Source organism: Apus apus, chromosome 26 (genome assembly GCF_020740795.1).
Source record: "Apus apus isolate bApuApu2 chromosome 26, bApuApu2.pri.cur, whole genome shotgun sequence".
Classification (NCBI taxonomy): domain Eukaryota; kingdom Metazoa; phylum Chordata; class Aves; order Apodiformes; family Apodidae; genus Apus; species Apus apus.
In genome coordinates, this window is record NC_067307.1 from 2,299,680 (window position 1) to 2,315,404 (window position 15,725).

The 15,725-nt window shown below is 58.5% G+C and overlaps 2 protein-coding genes across 5 annotated transcripts in view; one reads left to right on the plus strand and one right to left on the minus strand.

Annotated features, from left to right (window-relative positions):
• Nucleotides 1-2,884, minus strand: part of XPO7 (exportin 7) — a 49,508-nt gene extending 46,624 nt beyond the window's left edge. For all 3 annotated transcript variants that reach the window (XM_051640887.1, XM_051640886.1, XM_051640888.1), the window contains exon 1: nucleotides 2,804-2,884. In XM_051640887.1, coding sequence (XP_051496847.1) covers nucleotides 2,804-2,821 — 18 coding nt within the window. In that variant the 5' untranslated portion in view covers nucleotides 2,822-2,884. The remainder of the gene's footprint in view (nucleotides 1-2,803) is intronic.
• Nucleotides 2,885-4,379: 1,495 nt separating this feature from the next.
• DOK2 (docking protein 2) lies at nucleotides 4,380-10,561 on the plus strand. Of its 2 annotated transcripts, XM_051640908.1 has the most exons (6): nucleotides 4,380-4,442; nucleotides 5,820-6,116; nucleotides 6,230-6,338; nucleotides 7,200-7,381; nucleotides 7,452-8,350; nucleotides 10,516-10,561. In XM_051640908.1, exons 1-5 carry the CDS (start codon nucleotides 4,380-4,382, stop codon nucleotides 8,343-8,345), a joined length of 1,545 nt encoding a protein of 514 aa, XP_051496868.1. In that variant the 3' UTR covers nucleotides 8,346-8,350; nucleotides 10,516-10,561. The 2 variants fall into 2 exon arrangements, with proteins under 2 accessions (XP_051496868.1, XP_051496869.1); XM_051640909.1 differs by lacking the exon at nucleotides 4,380-4,442 and having other exon boundaries at nucleotides 5,878-6,116; nucleotides 7,214-7,381.
• The last annotated feature ends 5,164 nt before the right edge of the window (nucleotides 10,562-15,725 follow it).

Sequence of the window (15,725 nt, forward strand, 5' to 3'; positions counted from 1 at the left end):
TAAAATCATCCGATTCTCTCAGCTCCTGTATCACTATCACTGCATCCCTTGTTTCCAAGCCCTGGAATGCTGAGAGAACATCCCCCTTGATGAGCTGCTCACCAGGAAAGCACCACAACCAGCTCCAGCCACACGTTTCCCACCAACTAAACTGCTGGGCTTGCTCACAATTTGCATAAAGTCTATTTTTTGAAGATGAAAACGTGACATTCTTTTTCGTTATGGCCTTCAAAGTTCATCTTTATCCTTCCTGTTGCTCCGTGTTGCAAAGTAAACAACTTCAGCACAGTTGCAGTCTATAAATAATGGGGGTTTTTTTATGCTTCAGGACCTGTCAGCACAGCAGGTACAACTCCAGGGAGTTCCACTGTGAACATGGAACACCCAACCCAAAGCCCTCATGAATCATGGAATGGTTTGGGTGGGAAGGGACCTGAAAGACCATCCAGATCCATCCCCCTGCATGGGCAGGGACACCTCCCACCAGCCCAGGCTGCTCCAAGCCCCATCCAACCTGCCCTTCAACACTGCCAGGGATGGGGCAGCCACAGCTTCCCTGGGCAACCTGGGCCAGGCTCTCACCACCCTCACAGCCAACAATTCCCTCCTCATCTCCAACCTCCATCTCCCTCTCCCAGTTTTCATCCATCCCCCTCATCCCATCCCTCCCTGCCCTTGTCCCAAGCCCCTCCCCAGCTTTCCTGGAGCCCCTGCAGATAACAAGGCTTCAGTCACCTGCTAAACTCTGCACAGCTTTTGACAGCCAGTATTTATTTGCAAATCCCTGTTCCCATTAAACCAGAACCAACTCCCACAGCATATGCCATAAAAACAACCCTCTCAATTATTCACACTGATCATCAGCATCTCCCCACGAGGCTGGAGAGCTCAGTAACTGTTCTGTTAAATGAACATGATGTTTGATAGGGGAGCCTGTGCAACTTAGCTCAAATCTTATGCCCCAAAGACTGGCATTTTGGGCTGTGGAAAGACTTCAGAGCCAAAATTTAATCGACTAATAAAAAAAGCCACCACTTCCTCCAGGCACAAAAATCACAACCAGTTTTGAAGGGAACCTCATGCTCTCTTTTCTGAAGGGAAAGAGACTTAACATCACACCTTCACCTGGAGCAAAGCAGCACAAAAAGGGAATAGAAAGCAAGCAAACCCCATCCAGCTACAGCCTGTGACAGTTTATTTGAGCTCCCTTTGCCCTGCACCAAGCTGCAGGTGCCTCAAATGTACTTGCAAATCACTTCTCCTCTGAGGGGAACATCTTCCAAGCCTCTGATGTTAAACTTTAACCAACCAAGTGGAACGCAGCAATTGCAACCCTGTTCTTACAGCCCCAACTTCCATTTGCTCAACACAATATTTAACAAAGAGAAGCAGGGTGAGATGCAGAGTTTTCAAGCAACAAGAGCAGCTGTTTCACCTGCCTTCGGGGTCAAACTGCAGGCTGGACAAGCTGGGAGAGGCAGGGCTGGGCACAGGGCAAAGGAATTCAGAGTTTCTGCTAGTAAATGTAGAGCCTGTGAATTGGTTAATAATGCAGTAATTCCTCTCCTCCCCTGAGATTACCCAAGAGACATTTGCCAGCAACCTTGCCAGACAACCTGTGAGCTGCACGAGCTGGGTTTGGAGTTAATAAACTGCTCACCCTTGTGGTTCACAGGGGTATCATGTGGAGAAGGTATTTATTTAAAAGTCGCATAGATAATATGTAACCACCCGTGTCATTACAGTTTAGCCAGGCTTTTGGACACCACGCAAATCCTCCGACAGCTGAACTAAAAGATTATGCAAAACCAACCCAAACAAACCCCCAGTTTGCCCCCGGCTGGGCTTATTTTTACTTCTTTTCTCAGTCCCAGCAGAGTCTTCAGGGAGTTTTTCACCCCACCGTGCAAACCTGAGCGGTTTCAAGCCATTGTCACCTTAAGATTTTGGCCTCCCAGCTCCTCTCCACCACCCTTGATCCACGCGGGGGGGGGGGTTGATTATTTTAAGGCCAAGCAAAACAGTTTTAACGCCAAAGACTCCCTCTCGCAGCTGGAAAACCAAACAAACGCGGCTGGGAGGACGGGGGGGCGGGGGGGGGGGAATAAAACAACCAACAAACCACGCAACAAAAAAGCTGCAAAGCTCCAAACCGGGGGTAAACACAACGGGAAAAGGGGGGCGGCCGAGGCGGGGGTGCCGGTGTTTGAGGAGGGAAGGGGGGTGGGAACGATCCCTTGAGTTTTCTTTCCCTAAATATTCGCTGCCGGCGTCGGGAGGAAAAACCCCCCCGGGCGCAGGGGGGGCGGGGGGGGGAGGGAAAGGCCGCTCGGCCGGTAAACACGGGTGATGATCCCTCACCGAACCGCCCCCCACGGGTTTTCCCCTCAGGAGAAAACCACAGAAGGCCCTGGAGCCGGTAAACAAACCCCCCCCCCCCCCCCGGGGGTTGGTTTGGGGGGGGGGGAAGAACGGGGCGGCCAGGCCGCTCGCCCCCGCCGTTCCTCCCCCCCCCAACCCCCCGCGGCCCTCCCAGACGACGAACCCCCCGGCAGCAGCGCCAACAAACCCAACTTCCAACCTCCTCCACCTTGAGGGCCGGCCCTAACGTTCCGCCTCCCCCCGGGGGGGGGGGGGAAGCCGCGCTAGGCCGGGGCCGCGCTAGGCCGGGCCTCCCGAGCCCCAACCCCCGCAGGGCGGCAGGGGAGGCCGGGGAGGAAGAGGGAAGAGCAGGAAGGGTGGCCGTGGAGCCGGCGAGGAGCCGGTGTTTGTGTCTGTGTGTGTCCTCCCCCCCCCCCGGTACCTGCACATGATCCGCCATCTTGCTCCATTCATGCTCCGCTCCCCCCGCCCCCGCCGGGCCCGGCGCGCGCCGCACGCCGCCCCCCCCCCCCCCTCCTTTCCTCCTCCCGCCGCGCCCCGCGCGCCGCTCGCGCCGCTTCCTGCCCCGCCCCCCCGCGCATGCGCGGCAGCGCGGGGAGAGAAGTGGCGCACGGAGGGGTGAGAAATAATTCCCCCTCCAGGCCACGCCCACTCCCCCCGATAGCCACGCCCCCGATAGCCACGCCCCCCCCCGCGAAGTCCCCGGATGTGACTTCGGACGCGACGCGGCGGAGGGAGGGGCGGGAGTTGTTGACACGGCGCTTAAAGGGGCCGCGCCCGCTGGGAGGGGGAGACGGTGCTTCAGCTGCGTCCGGCGGCGGGGCTGCCGGTGGTCCCAGTGCCCGCCAGCAGCGCTCCCAGTCACCCCAGTGACCACCAGCAGGGCTCCCAGTGACCCCAGTGTCCTCCAGCAGTGCTCCCAGTGACCACCAGCAGGGCTCCCAGTGACCCCAGTGTCCTCCAGCAGTACTCCCAGTGACCCCAGTGTCCGCCAGCGGTTCTCCCAGTGACTCCAGTGTCCTCCATCAGTGCTCCCAGTTACCCCACTGTCCTCCAGCAGTGCTCCCGGTGACCCCAGTGTCCACCAGCAGTGCTCCCAGTTACCTCAGTACCCAGCACCATGCTCCCAGTTAATGCAGTGCTCATCAGTGTCCACCATCAGTGCTCCCAGTTACCCCAGTGTCCACCAGTGTCCAGCATCAGTGCTCCCAGTTACCTCAGTACCCAGCATCAGTGCTCCTAGTTACCCCAGTTGTCCACCAGTGTCTGGCACCAGTGCTCCCAGTCACCCCAGCCCAGCACCAGTTGCCCGAGTGCTTCCAGTCACCCCCGTCCAGTCCCAGTGGCCCCAGCTACCCCAGGCCCTGCCCCAGTGCTCCCAGTTGCCCCAGTGCTCCCAGTTACCCCAGTCCAGTCCCAGTGGCCCCAGTTACCCCAGGCCCTGCCCCAGTGCTCCCAGTTGCCCCAGTGCTCCCAGTTACCCCAGCTCCATGTCCAGCCCCTGCCCTCCTTGTCCCCCCCACTCCTGTCCCCGGCCACCAGCTGCCCCCCACACCACCCCCCTCCCCACCTTTTCCCCCCACCCCCATCCCAGCTGGTTTTGGGGCTGGGAGCTGTGCTGCCCTTACTGGGAGCACTGGTTTGGACCGGGCAGGCTGGGAGGGGGCAGATGAGCAGCACTGGGGGGGGGCAGGGGGTGTCTTTCCCCTTCCCAGGGAGCTGCCTGTGGACCCGATGGGGAAACTGAGGCAGGGCGGGGGGGGGGGGGGCAGCCACCCGTTGCGGTGAGGTGGGAGGCACAGGAAGCCAGAGCTGTGGAGGAACCAGAAGAGCCTCAACCACACGTCACATGCTGAGACACCCCGACCCAGCCCGTGTCTGGGGTGCGGACGGGGACACACGGGGGGCACAGGCTGGGGCAGGACCCCCCCCCCACATCCAGGAGCTGAGGGACAAAAGAGGGGGGGGGGGTCAGCAGGATAGGAGGATGCCCGAGGATGGAGGAGGCGGTGGTGAAGCAGGGTGGGCTTCACCTCCAGCTGCAGCAGACCTTTGGGAAGGTGAGGAGGTGGTGGGGGGGGGGGACACACCCATGGGTGGGGGGGCAAAAGATGGGGGGGGGAGGTTGGGAGTGGATCCAAAGGGAATGGGATGATTCCACCCTGTTGGATTCCCAACCAGCACAAGGGGGGCGGTGGGGATGGGTGAGGAGGGGGGGGAGAGATGGTGCTGGGCAAAGAGAATCCCCCCTCCCCCAAATCTGGGGGTCTCCCCCCCCCCCCGGAAAAGGGGGTCCCACCACCCCCACAGCTCCGTGGTTTGTGGGGCTGGGAATGGCTGGAATTTGGCAACAACTTCTCTTGGGCAAGACAGGGAAGGAGCCACCCCGGGTGTCACCCGGCAGGAGGAGGACGGGGTGGGGGGAAGAAGATGCCCCCCAAAATCCTTCCTGGAAAAATGGGGACAGGTCTTGGCAAAGCCTGGTGGGTCACCAGGGCAGGGAACCCCGGTTTGGGCCCAAAACTTCTTCCCCTGCCTCTTCCCTCTGCCTCCCACAGGTGGAATGCCACGGGCTGCTCCAGGGGGCCAGCTGGGAATGGCTTTGGGAAGCTGGGTGTTTTTTGGAGGAATCAGGCAGTGGGAAGTTCCCCAGCAGCTGGGGGCTGTGGCTTTGGGGCTGGGGGAGGCACGGGATGGATCCCAGTGCTGGATGAAACTGGGATGTAGCCAGTGCCTTTCCCAGCTGGGAAAACCTTGCTGCGGGCTGGGAATGTTTTTCCTTGATCTGCTTGATTTTTCTCACCCCCTGCTTTGTCCAGCCCATCTGGGTGAGGGGGGGAGATCCTGAGCCTGGAGTTTGCTCCCGTGTCCTGCCCTGGGCTCGTGGGTAGGATCCCAGACTGGTTTGGGTGGGAAGAGGACAAGGGGCAACGAGCACAAACTGGAGCACAGGAGGTTTGACCTGAAGAGGAGAAAATCCTTCTTGACTCTGAGGGTGACAGAGCCCTGGGACAGGCTGCCCAGGGAGGCTGTGGAGTCTCCATCCCTGGAGACATTCCAGCCCCTCCTGGCTGTGTTCCTGTGGGATCTGCTCTAGGGGATCCTGCTCTAGCAGGGGGGTTGGACTGGCTGATCTCCAGAGCTCCCTTCCAACCCCCACCACCCTGTGATTCTGTGAGACTTAAGACAGTGGATTGAGGGACACTCCAACTTCATCACAGAATCACGGGATGGTTTGGGTTGGAAGGGACCTGAAAGATCATCCAGATCCAACCCCCTGCACGGGCAGGGACACCTCCCACCAGCCCAGGCTGCTCCAAGCCCCATCCAACCTGCCCTTCAACACTGCCAGGGATGGGGCAGCCACAGCTTCCCTGGGCAACCTGGGAGGGGATGATCCCAAGAGCGATGCTGGGTTTTCCCTCCTCTGCCTGTAGAAATGGAAGAAGTTTTGGGGTGTCCTGTCCCGGGAAAGCTCCTGCTCCAGTGCCCGCCTGGAGCTGTTTGAGGGCTCCTCACCCCCAGCGGCCGAGAAGCTGCGGAAAGGGGAAGGCAGCAAGAGGCTGGTCAAGCTGAGCGACTGTGTCCATGTGGTGGAGGCCAGTGGAGAGACTGGCTGCCCCAAGGAGACCATCCCCTTCCTGCTGGAGACCACCGAGAAGAGGTACCTCCTGGCTGCTGAGGGCGTGGAGGCAGCTGACTGGATCCAGAAGCTGTGCCAGCTGGCCTTCCCGGTATGAAGCAGACAGGGATAACTGGGAGATGCGTGGGGGGGAGTTCTGGGGGTTGGCTGTGGTGGGGGAGTTGTGTTTTGCCTGCCCTCACTCGCTGCTCTTTGCCGGGGCAGAGGTGTAGGGAGGAGCTGGCAGCAGGCAAGAGTGGGCAGCAGAGCTCCCTGGGGACTGAGGGCTTGTTCTCCATGGAGGAAAATTCCCTCTACAGCTCCAGGGGCAAAGGTAGGCACTGGGAAGAGGGGAAGGTGTAGCCGAGCTGGGGTTGCTTGCACCATGTTCTGTAGGGTCTCATAGAATCATAGAATCCCAGACTGGTTTGGGTGGGAAGGGACCTGAAGGATCATCCAGATCCAACCCCCTGCATGGGCAGGGACACCTCCCACCAGCCCAGGCTGCTCCAAGCCCCATCCAACCTGCCCTTCAACACTGCCAGGGATGGGGCAGCCACAGCTTCCCTGGGCAACCTGGGCCAGGCTCTCACCCCCCTCACAGCCCAGAATTCCCTCCTCATCTCCAACCTCCATCTCCCTCTCCCAGTTTTCATCCATCCCCCTCATCCCATCCCTCCCAGCCCTTGTCCCAAGCCCCTCCCCAGCTTTCCTGGAGCCCCTCCAGGCACTGGAAGGTGCTCTCAGGTCTCCCTGGAGCCTTCTCCTCTCCAGGCTGAACCCCCCAACTCTCCCAGCCTGGCTCCAGACCTAGAGCAGCTCCAGCCCTGGGTTCATCACCCCCAATTCCCAAAGCACCTCGGCCGCTTTCTCCCTGGGGATCAACCCCCACCACGACTACGTGCTGCTGGGGGCAGGGTGGAAAGTCTCCTGCCCCCCCCCCCCCCGAAACAACCTCTGACACAACCTCTTCCTGCTCTGCGGTCTGGCAGGGCTGGGTTTCACTGCTCTATCGGGGCTGCTCCCCGGCTGGAGCCCTCCAGCCCTTATCAGCCCGAAGCCGCTTCCTCCCACCCCGGCTGCAAGAGGTGTCACCAGCCGCCCCCGCAGCACCTCTCTGGGTTCTGGGAGATGCAGCTCTGCTCTTGCCCTGCCTTCAAAAGCCACCCTCCCCCCCCCCCCCCCCCAACCCCAGCTCCCTCGGAGCAGGAATTCGAGGTGACAGTGAGGACCACCGAGTCCTCCGAGCGCTGCCGGCTGCGGGGACGCTGCGTCCTGCAGGCTGGAGGGGAAGCTCTGGAGCTGCGGGATTGCCAGACCTTGGAGGTCCTCTACAGCTGGCCCTACCCCTTCCTGCGGCGCTTCGGGAGGGATAAGGTATGTGGGGTGACGGGGAGGTGGGCTGGGCTGGGGGGTGGCACGGGGTCCTGACCCTGCCCCTCCCCAGGTGACCTTCTCCTTCGAGGCCGGCCGGCGCTGCGCGTCTGGAGAGGGCAACTTCGAGTTTGAGACCAGGCAAAGCAAGGAGATCTTCCAGGCCATTGAGTCGGCCATCAACCTCCACCGCAGCCAGGGAGCCGAGGAGCCCTGGCGGGCTGGTCCTGGGGACGATGTCTCCCGACCACTCGGCCACGCCAGGATGCCCAGCTGGGCACAGGGGCATGAGGAACCTGCTGGCACCAAGTGCCCCTCTCTGGAGCCCACCAGGGAGGGGAAAGTGCCCAAAGCCAAGCCGGTGATGCCCCCTAGTTGCTCAGGGGTTGGAGAACCGGCAAGCAGCTTCCTGCCCTCCTGTGGTGCCGACAGCTCCTATGCTGAGCCCTGCAAGCCCCTGCTCCAGGGAAACCCCCCGGCACTGGAGAAAGGCCAGAGGCAGGATGCTCTGCCCGTCGAGCCCGAGTACGCCGTCCCCTTCGACACCATCGCCAAGACCTTGGTGGCCCGCAAGTTCGGCAGCCTGGCCACCCAGCCCAAGAAGGTCCTTGACCCCCTCTACAACAGCATCGGGGAGGCGAGGGCAGCAGGGGGGCAGCAGCCCCCGCCCCGCCCCACCACCCCCGAGCCCGACCACATCTACGACGAGCCCGAGGGTCTGTCCCCCCAACACACCCTCTACGACGAGCCCGAAGAGGTGAAGGGGGAGGCCTGGAGGCTGCAGGCGACCCCCGAGGAGCCCCCCGGGCACGAGTACCCCTACGACCCCCAGCGGGATGACTATGCCGTGCCCAAGAAGCCCCTCCCTCTCCGGCAGCCCTTCCTGCCGCAGGGCAAGGAGTGGCTGGGGGACACCGAGTATGACAACGTGGCCTTCAAGTTTGTTAAGAAGAGGCACATGCAGTGAGCGGGGTGAGGAAGGAGAGGAACACCCCCTACGTACCCCCCACCCCATCCCTCACCCGACCCCCTGCTCCCAGGCATTGCTGAGACCCCCCCCCAGCTCAGCGCACCCATGGCTGGAGGGGGAAGGAGGCAAAGAGCTGCCCTGCGCCTGGGGTATCCCTCCCTGAGGAGTGTGGGGGGGACATCTGGGGCAGCTGGGGGGCACATCTGGGGCAGCTGCAGGGGAACATCTGGGGAAGCTGCGGGGCCTGCAGTTCCGGGTGTGTCCGCGAGAGGGCGGTGCGCGCCCGCCGTGCAGGCAGCCCCCCCCCTCCCAGCCCCCCCCCCCGCTCCGTTCCTGCCTCCCCTGCACCCCCAAACTCTCACCCCGCAGAGCCGGGGGGTCCTGCAGACCCCCAGTACCCCGCTCCTCATCCAGGCAAAGCTTGGGAACCCCAGCTTTGCATCCTGCGAACCCCCATGCGTCCTTAGGGAAGGTGAGATGCAGCTGGACCAGGCACAGCCCTGGGATGCTCATCCCAAAGCCCTGGATGCAGCAGGACAATCCCACCCTGGGATGCTCATCCCAAAGCCCTGGATGCAGCAGGACAATCCCACAGCCCTGGGATGCTCATCCCAAAGCCCTGGATGCAGCAGGACAATCCCACAGCCCTGGGATGCTCATCCTAAACTCCTGGATGCAGCAGGACAATCCCACAGCCCTGGGATGCTCATCCCAAAGCCCTGGATGCAGCAGGACAATCCCACCCTGGGATGCTCATCCTAAACTCCTGGATGCAGCAGGACAATCCCACAGCCCTGGGATGCTCATCCTAAACTCCTGGATGCAGCAGGACAATGCCCAGCTCACCGTTTCCTGCAGATTCCTCTCTGTCTCCCCACCTTTCTGGATGGTGCCACAGCCCCTGGCAGCCCCCACGTCCCCCGGGAGGGGACATTCCTGCCTTCAGCCCCCACCAGCAGCCACCAGCAGGGGCAGGACCAGCCACCTGGCCTGTCCGAAGGTCACATCCTCCCTCAGCAAGAACAGCAGCAGCAATTTTTCCTGTCTCAGCCACATTTTTAATTTTTATACTTTTTTCTATTGTTATTTTTTTCATACAATCCCACTTTCCAGCTCCTCTGAATTATGGATGAAATTCTCAGCTTTATTGTCATGGTGATTTTAGCTCCTTTCCTCCCAGGACAGTGAGACCAGTGCACGGCCTGACTTGGCTCTGGGTCCTTGTTCTTCCTCCTCCTCTTCCTCCAGCCCTGGACAACCCTTGCTAGGGGATCATCCAGCCCCTCAGCTGGGCACAGTGGCACAGCCCCAGTTCCCTGTTGTCTGATGGTTCCCTGCCACAGGAACATCTCCCAGGGCTTCCCCTAGTGTCCTTTGGTGCCTGTTACCCTGGATGGAGGGACCTCAGGAGCCACTTCTGGTCCCCTCTCACCCTGGCAGGTCTGCCAACGAAGGCAAATACCAAAAAAAAAAAGGGCATGAATTATTTATAACCTCTTCCAATCAAATAAATGCTTAGGTGCTTGAGTTAATTTCCTGGATCCTGAAAATCCGAAGTGCAGACTTTTAATAAGGCAAATGAAGTGCTTTATGTGTAATGCTGATTAAAGCTGGGTATCAATCCATCCATTGTGGGATGGAGGGAAGGGGATGGGAGACAAGCAGGTCCCCTGGAGTTCTGTGCTCCTCGGGACTCCCCTGCCCACCCAGGTGGGATCACACAGGGCACAGGCCTTAAAAATGAAGTCAGAAAGAGACAACCAAGGTTCCAGCAGGTTTCTCCAGGGAGTGAGCATCAGGAAAGCACAGAGCAAGGCAGGACTTGCTATGCCCTGGGACCTGGGGGTGGTTTGGGGGACACAGGGTGTGTGGAGGGATGGGAGATGCTCCTTAGCCCAGGGCATCCCAGCCTTTCCCAGGGCTGTTCCGATGGGAATGAGGGATGATCCCTCTCCACGTCTGGGCTGGTTCCCATCTCCAGATCCTGGGAAACGTGGGAAAAACCAGGAGCATCCAGCTTAGTTTAGCTGGAGTGACGGGGACTCCCGACAGCACAACACCGGGAATCGATTGCTTAAGGGCGTGCTCTTATTAATTAGTGCTCATTATGGTGGTTATTTGTTATTAATCAGCTTTAACACACTCCTCTCTCCTCCCCATCCTCCAGCCTGGCTCCTCGCTGCAATCCCCTGCTCCTTCCAGCTTCCTCCACCACTCTTTTTCTTCGTTAACCAAAGAAATGGAAACACTTTCTGGACTTCACTTAAGAGACCCTGCGGGGTCTGACGAGGTTTGTTCCGTGCCAGTCGGGCTAACGAGGGGCTCACTCTGACCGGGACTAATCAAATTTCACAGCAGCAGCCCCAGGGGCTGGGCAAAGTGCCGGGAGTTTTGTCGCTGGAATAAAACGCTCAGGGTTTCCCCCTGTCTGCACGGATCGGGTTTAGGGTGGAAAACCTGTCCCTGGAATGTGGAGGCTGGATAAGGAGGATGGAAAGGCTGGGGAAAAAAAAAACACAACAAGCTCTTGGCAGGGCTGGGAAAATAAAATCGATGGCAGAGAGGGGAGGGAGAGATTAGAGCACAAAGCCCCAGACAAATGGAGAGAGCTTTAATCTGATTAGGGAGTTATTGTCATGATTGTGTTATGCTGGTTATAAATCATTTAGGAGCGCAGCTAATCAAAACAGAGATTTGTTCAGAGCTTTAAGGGTCGCTGCCTCTGGGAAGTGCCCCTGCCTCGCTCCCACGCTTCCCTCTGGGAGCAGGGCAGAGCTGCATCCCAGGGTGGGGGGCATGGAAGGTGGGGAGAAAGCAGGGGAGGTCCCAAGGGAAGGCTGGGCTGGCAGGCTGGGGGGGGAGAGGGAAGAAAGAGGGGTATGGACATCTCTGGGGTGAGGAGGATGGGGAAATGAGGAAGGAACAGGTATCTGTGGGGTGAGGAGGATGAGGAAATGAGGAAGGAACAGGTATCTGTGGGGTGAGGAGGATGAGGAAATGAGGAAGGAACAGGTATCTGTGGGGTGGAGAGGAAGGGGAAATAAGGAAGGAACAGACATCTCCAGGGTGGGGAAGATGGGACATAAGGAAGGAACAGACACCTCTGGAACAGAGAGGATGGGGAAATAAAGAAGGAACAGACATCTTTGGGGTGGAGAAGATGGGACATCAGGAAGGAACAGACATCTCTGGGGTGGGGAAGATGGGACATAAGGAAGGAACAGACACCTCTGGAACAGAGAGGATGGGGAAATAAAGAAGGAACAGACATCTCTGGGGTAGAGAGGATGGGGAAATGAGGAAGAAACAGGTATCTCTGGGGTGGGGAAGATGGGACATAAGGAAGGAACAGACACTTCTGGAACAGAGAGGATGGGGAAATAAAGAAGGAAGAAGCTCGCCAAGCAACCATGGCAGGGATGCTGCTCATGGCCAGGAGATGATGCTCCTGGGAATCCCGGCAGCATTTTGCCCTCCCTGCTCTGTGCACCTTGTCAAGGCAGCTCCTTTTTTCATTACTGTCTCCTCGGATTAGGGCTGTGCTCACTTTGCAGCGAGTCCCGGGCGCCAGCGCGGCTGCAAACTGCGTTAGTGTCTCGCCGAGGAGGCCCTAATACTATTAAGAGGGAGGCATTAGAGGTGCTAAATGACCAGCCCCTCATCAGCCCTGGAATTTCTGTCAATCACGTTCCCCAGGCAGGGTGGAGCAGGGCTCTTCATTCAGAAAAATTGCCTAATTGGGAGGGTCTGGATTCTCTCTGCCTGTCTTGTCCCTGGAGGTCTGGAGCTGCCGGTTGCCTTCAAGAGAAGGGGGATAAATGGAGCTGATGATGGGGTGTGGAACAGGGAGGTGGGTAATGTGGCCGTGGGTTGGAGTTCTGGCCACCTCCTGGCTCCCTCCATCCTGCTTTTCCTTTCCTGTTCAGAGGTTGGAGAAGAGCAGGACTGGTTGGTTCTGCTGCCCTGCAGTCCAGGTTCTGCTGAGGACTGTCCAGGGAAACCAGTGGGGGAAAAAAAAGGCTGCTGCTTTCCCTTTTGCCCACCCCTTCGTGGGTACCCTGAAAGAGCTGGGCTGCCTTCCTGCCCTCGGCTGCAGCGAAATGAATTGGCAGTTGCCAGAAGTCCAGAAACTCCAGCCTTTCTTGGGGAAGGAAGCTGTAAAAGCTGCCTGTCCGCAGCCGTATTTTCTTCCCTCCACATTGATCCCGTGGCCTTTGCTGGCCACAGCTCAGCTGTGGGACAATGTGCTCAGCCCCTGCATCGATCCCAGGGACCTGGGTCAGCCCACACCCCCTCTGCAGCATCCTTGGGTGCAAATTCCAGGGCTGGTGCCAGCCTGTAGCTCATTTGTCCTCCTTCTCCTTCCCACACATCTGGCACTATTTATTACGATGGTTGCTCGGGGGGAAAAAAGGAGAAATCCTGTAGCTGCAGCTGCAAGAGGCACATGCAACAGTTTTCCCAACATGGAAATGTCCTGGGGCAGGGCAGCCAGGGGTTGCAGGAGTTGGAGGGATGCAGGAAGGTGCAGTCTCCTTCAGGAGATCCTTCAGGAGGGGCTGATGCTCCAGGGAGAGCGTGTTTGGGAAAGCTGGACTGAGGGAGCAGCTGAACCTGCTGAGATGAGAAGGGCTGGTGGCCAAGGGTGAGGAAAGGCAATTTTCCTTCTGGAAAGAGAATTTTCTGCTGGTTTTAGTCCAGGATGTTCTTAGGGGATGGAGATCTCTGCAGTGCTGGTGGTCTGGCCAGGCTGTGGAGGGTACTGGGAGCAGGGGGAAGGGTTCCCATGCCCTGCCCAAAATTCCCTCTCTGTTATTTTCCAGTGCTGAATATTTGACGAAGACTAAAATACCAATTCCAGCCCAGGAGAGCGTTTGAGTTCTTTGGCTACTTCATGTGACTCCTCCACCTTCATTACAGGAATCCCATGCAAGGTCCTGGCTGGGGGATGCATCCAGAACCCCAGTTCATAGATTCATGGGATGGTTTGGGTGGGAAAGGGACCTGAAAGATCATCTAGATCCAACCTCCCTGCATAGGCAGGGACACCTCCCACCAGCCCAGGCTGCTCCAAGCCCCATCCCACCTGCCCTTGACTTCCTGGGCCCTGCTGCTGGATCCCTGCCCACTCACCCCCACAGCCTCAGAGCCATCACGGGGCAGGTTGCATTTAAAAGCTGAGACTGAATGCAAGGATTTTCAGAAGCCCTCAGCTCCCACCTGGCTCTGCTGCAGTGGGTGCTTCAGTGCTTTGCCTTTGCATGCACTGTTTGAGGCAAAAATAATGCTCTGTGTATTTTAGTACCTTCCCTTTGCCTTAATACCCACTGTCTGAACAAAAATATGCTCTGGATATTTTACACAGCTCCTCCCCTCCCAGATTTTGTCAGGGCTGCAATATATAAATATCCCCACCAGCCTCCCAACACCCACCTGCCCAGACTGGAGCTGGAGGAAGAAAAATGTAAAAAAAAAAACAAACCCGGCACCCTCAGAGCTGACAGCAAAGGCTCAGCAGGAAATGAAGGTGCTAAAAACTGCCCTTCCTGACTGGGTGGGTGCCCAGGGAGGGTCTGTTCCCTCCAAGGATGCTCCACAGCTTAACTGAGGGCACCCCAGTGTCCCCAAGCAGCCCTGGTGTGTCCCCATCACTGGGGCATGTGGGGCTGGTTGTTGAAAGCCATTACCTGTCCAGTGTGTCACACTGTCCCCTGCAGAACAGCCACCCTTCCTGGGGACTCATCTCATTAGAAAAAGAGCCAGGAAGTGGCTGAATTTCCACCCTGCTGCTCTCAGTTATCTCTGCGAAAGGGGAGCCAATTACCAGCAGCTGGTGAGAGCCTAAAATTGTTATTAATTTCAAACAAAGCATATGCTTTGTGTTAACAATCCTCCGTGGTGTGGCAGAAGGGCCAACACCATCCAGATGGCTCCAAGTGCACTGGGAATGATTAATGCCCAACTCTGGAGCCTGACTGGGGCGTGCTGTGGGGAAAAGGGGGCAGGGGCTGTGCCCCCGTAGCCACTATGCCCAGCAAGGGCTGAGCTGGCAGCAGGAGCCTGGCAGAGGGTCACAGCAGCATCCCTCGTGGCTTGGAACCAAGGGAAGTCCCCTGTGCACTTGGCCTCATGTCCTCTGGTGTCCCCACAGGGATGGTGACATCCCCACGGGTTCCCCTGGGGTGATGGCTGGAGGTGAAGGAAACAGGAGCCTGCTGATGGAAGTATAAAATAGGTTAATATAAGGAAAAACTATCCTAATGTGAGTGTATTAAGGAAGGTTTGGGTCCTGGGCTGGCCAGGGACCTGCTGTCCTGGCAGACAGAGGAGAAGCAGCTCCAGCTGCTCAGCCCATGGGATGCTGAAGGCTGGTCCCCCCCCCCTGCCCCAGCTCAGCTCCCCTTGCTGGAGGAATATGGATCATTTTCCCTTCCATCCCAGGCCTGGCCTGCATGTGCAGGTGGCTGGGAAGGTGTTTTCCAGCTTGGCTCCAGGCTTTGCAGGGGCCTGAGCCATCTGTGAGCACCTTGGCACCCAGGCCTGTGATGCTGGAGCAGGTGAGATGCTGCTTTGCTTCCTGAACTTCCCACGGGGAATTACAGGGCTGGGTGTTCCTGCAGAGCTCAGAGCAGTGCTTCCTCTTCCAAACGAAGCAACCACAGCTGCAACAGCTGGTGTGAAAATCAAGCCTGGGGGTCTATTTTTACCTGGCTGCTGCCACGTGTTGCCTTAGCACCAAGCTGCTGCTGGAGCCTGCTGGCTCAGCCCGGTGTCCTGTCCCTGGAGAGCATGGACAAGAGGAGATGTTCCAGGAAAAAAAGGTCTTTGCACAGCAATGGGGCCTCATCTGGACACGGAGCCACCCCAAAGTGGTTTCTCTTTTGGGTCTGCCCAGCCCCAGCTGGCAGGGAGACCCTGGTCCTTGGGAAGAGCTGGGTTGCAGAGCTGTCCCCCCACTTCATCCCACCTTCAGTGAGATGAGTAGGTCCAGGTCCTAGGAGGGCTCTGGATGCTGGATTAACACCACCCCACGTCTGACAGCACAGAGTGGGCAACAAGACATCTCACTTCAACTCTACCCCCTCCCCAGGGTTTTGCCCAGGCAGGAGGGTACCAGTGTCCCTGCCTCAGCTCCAGGCACCCTGGGAACTGGGAATGGCAGGAAAGTGTCTTTAAACCCCACAACTGGAATCGGGAGCAAAGCTTCTCCAGGGATGAGGGGTAAAAATAGCTGCTGCTCTGTGTCAGCAACAGGAGGTGGGTTGTTTCGAGGGCAGGCTGTGAGCACTCGGTTATAAATAGGAGTAATTACTCCAGGGGGGGGGGCACGGCACTTAATGAGGGGTTGGGCTGACACTGTGATTGCACCAGGCTTCC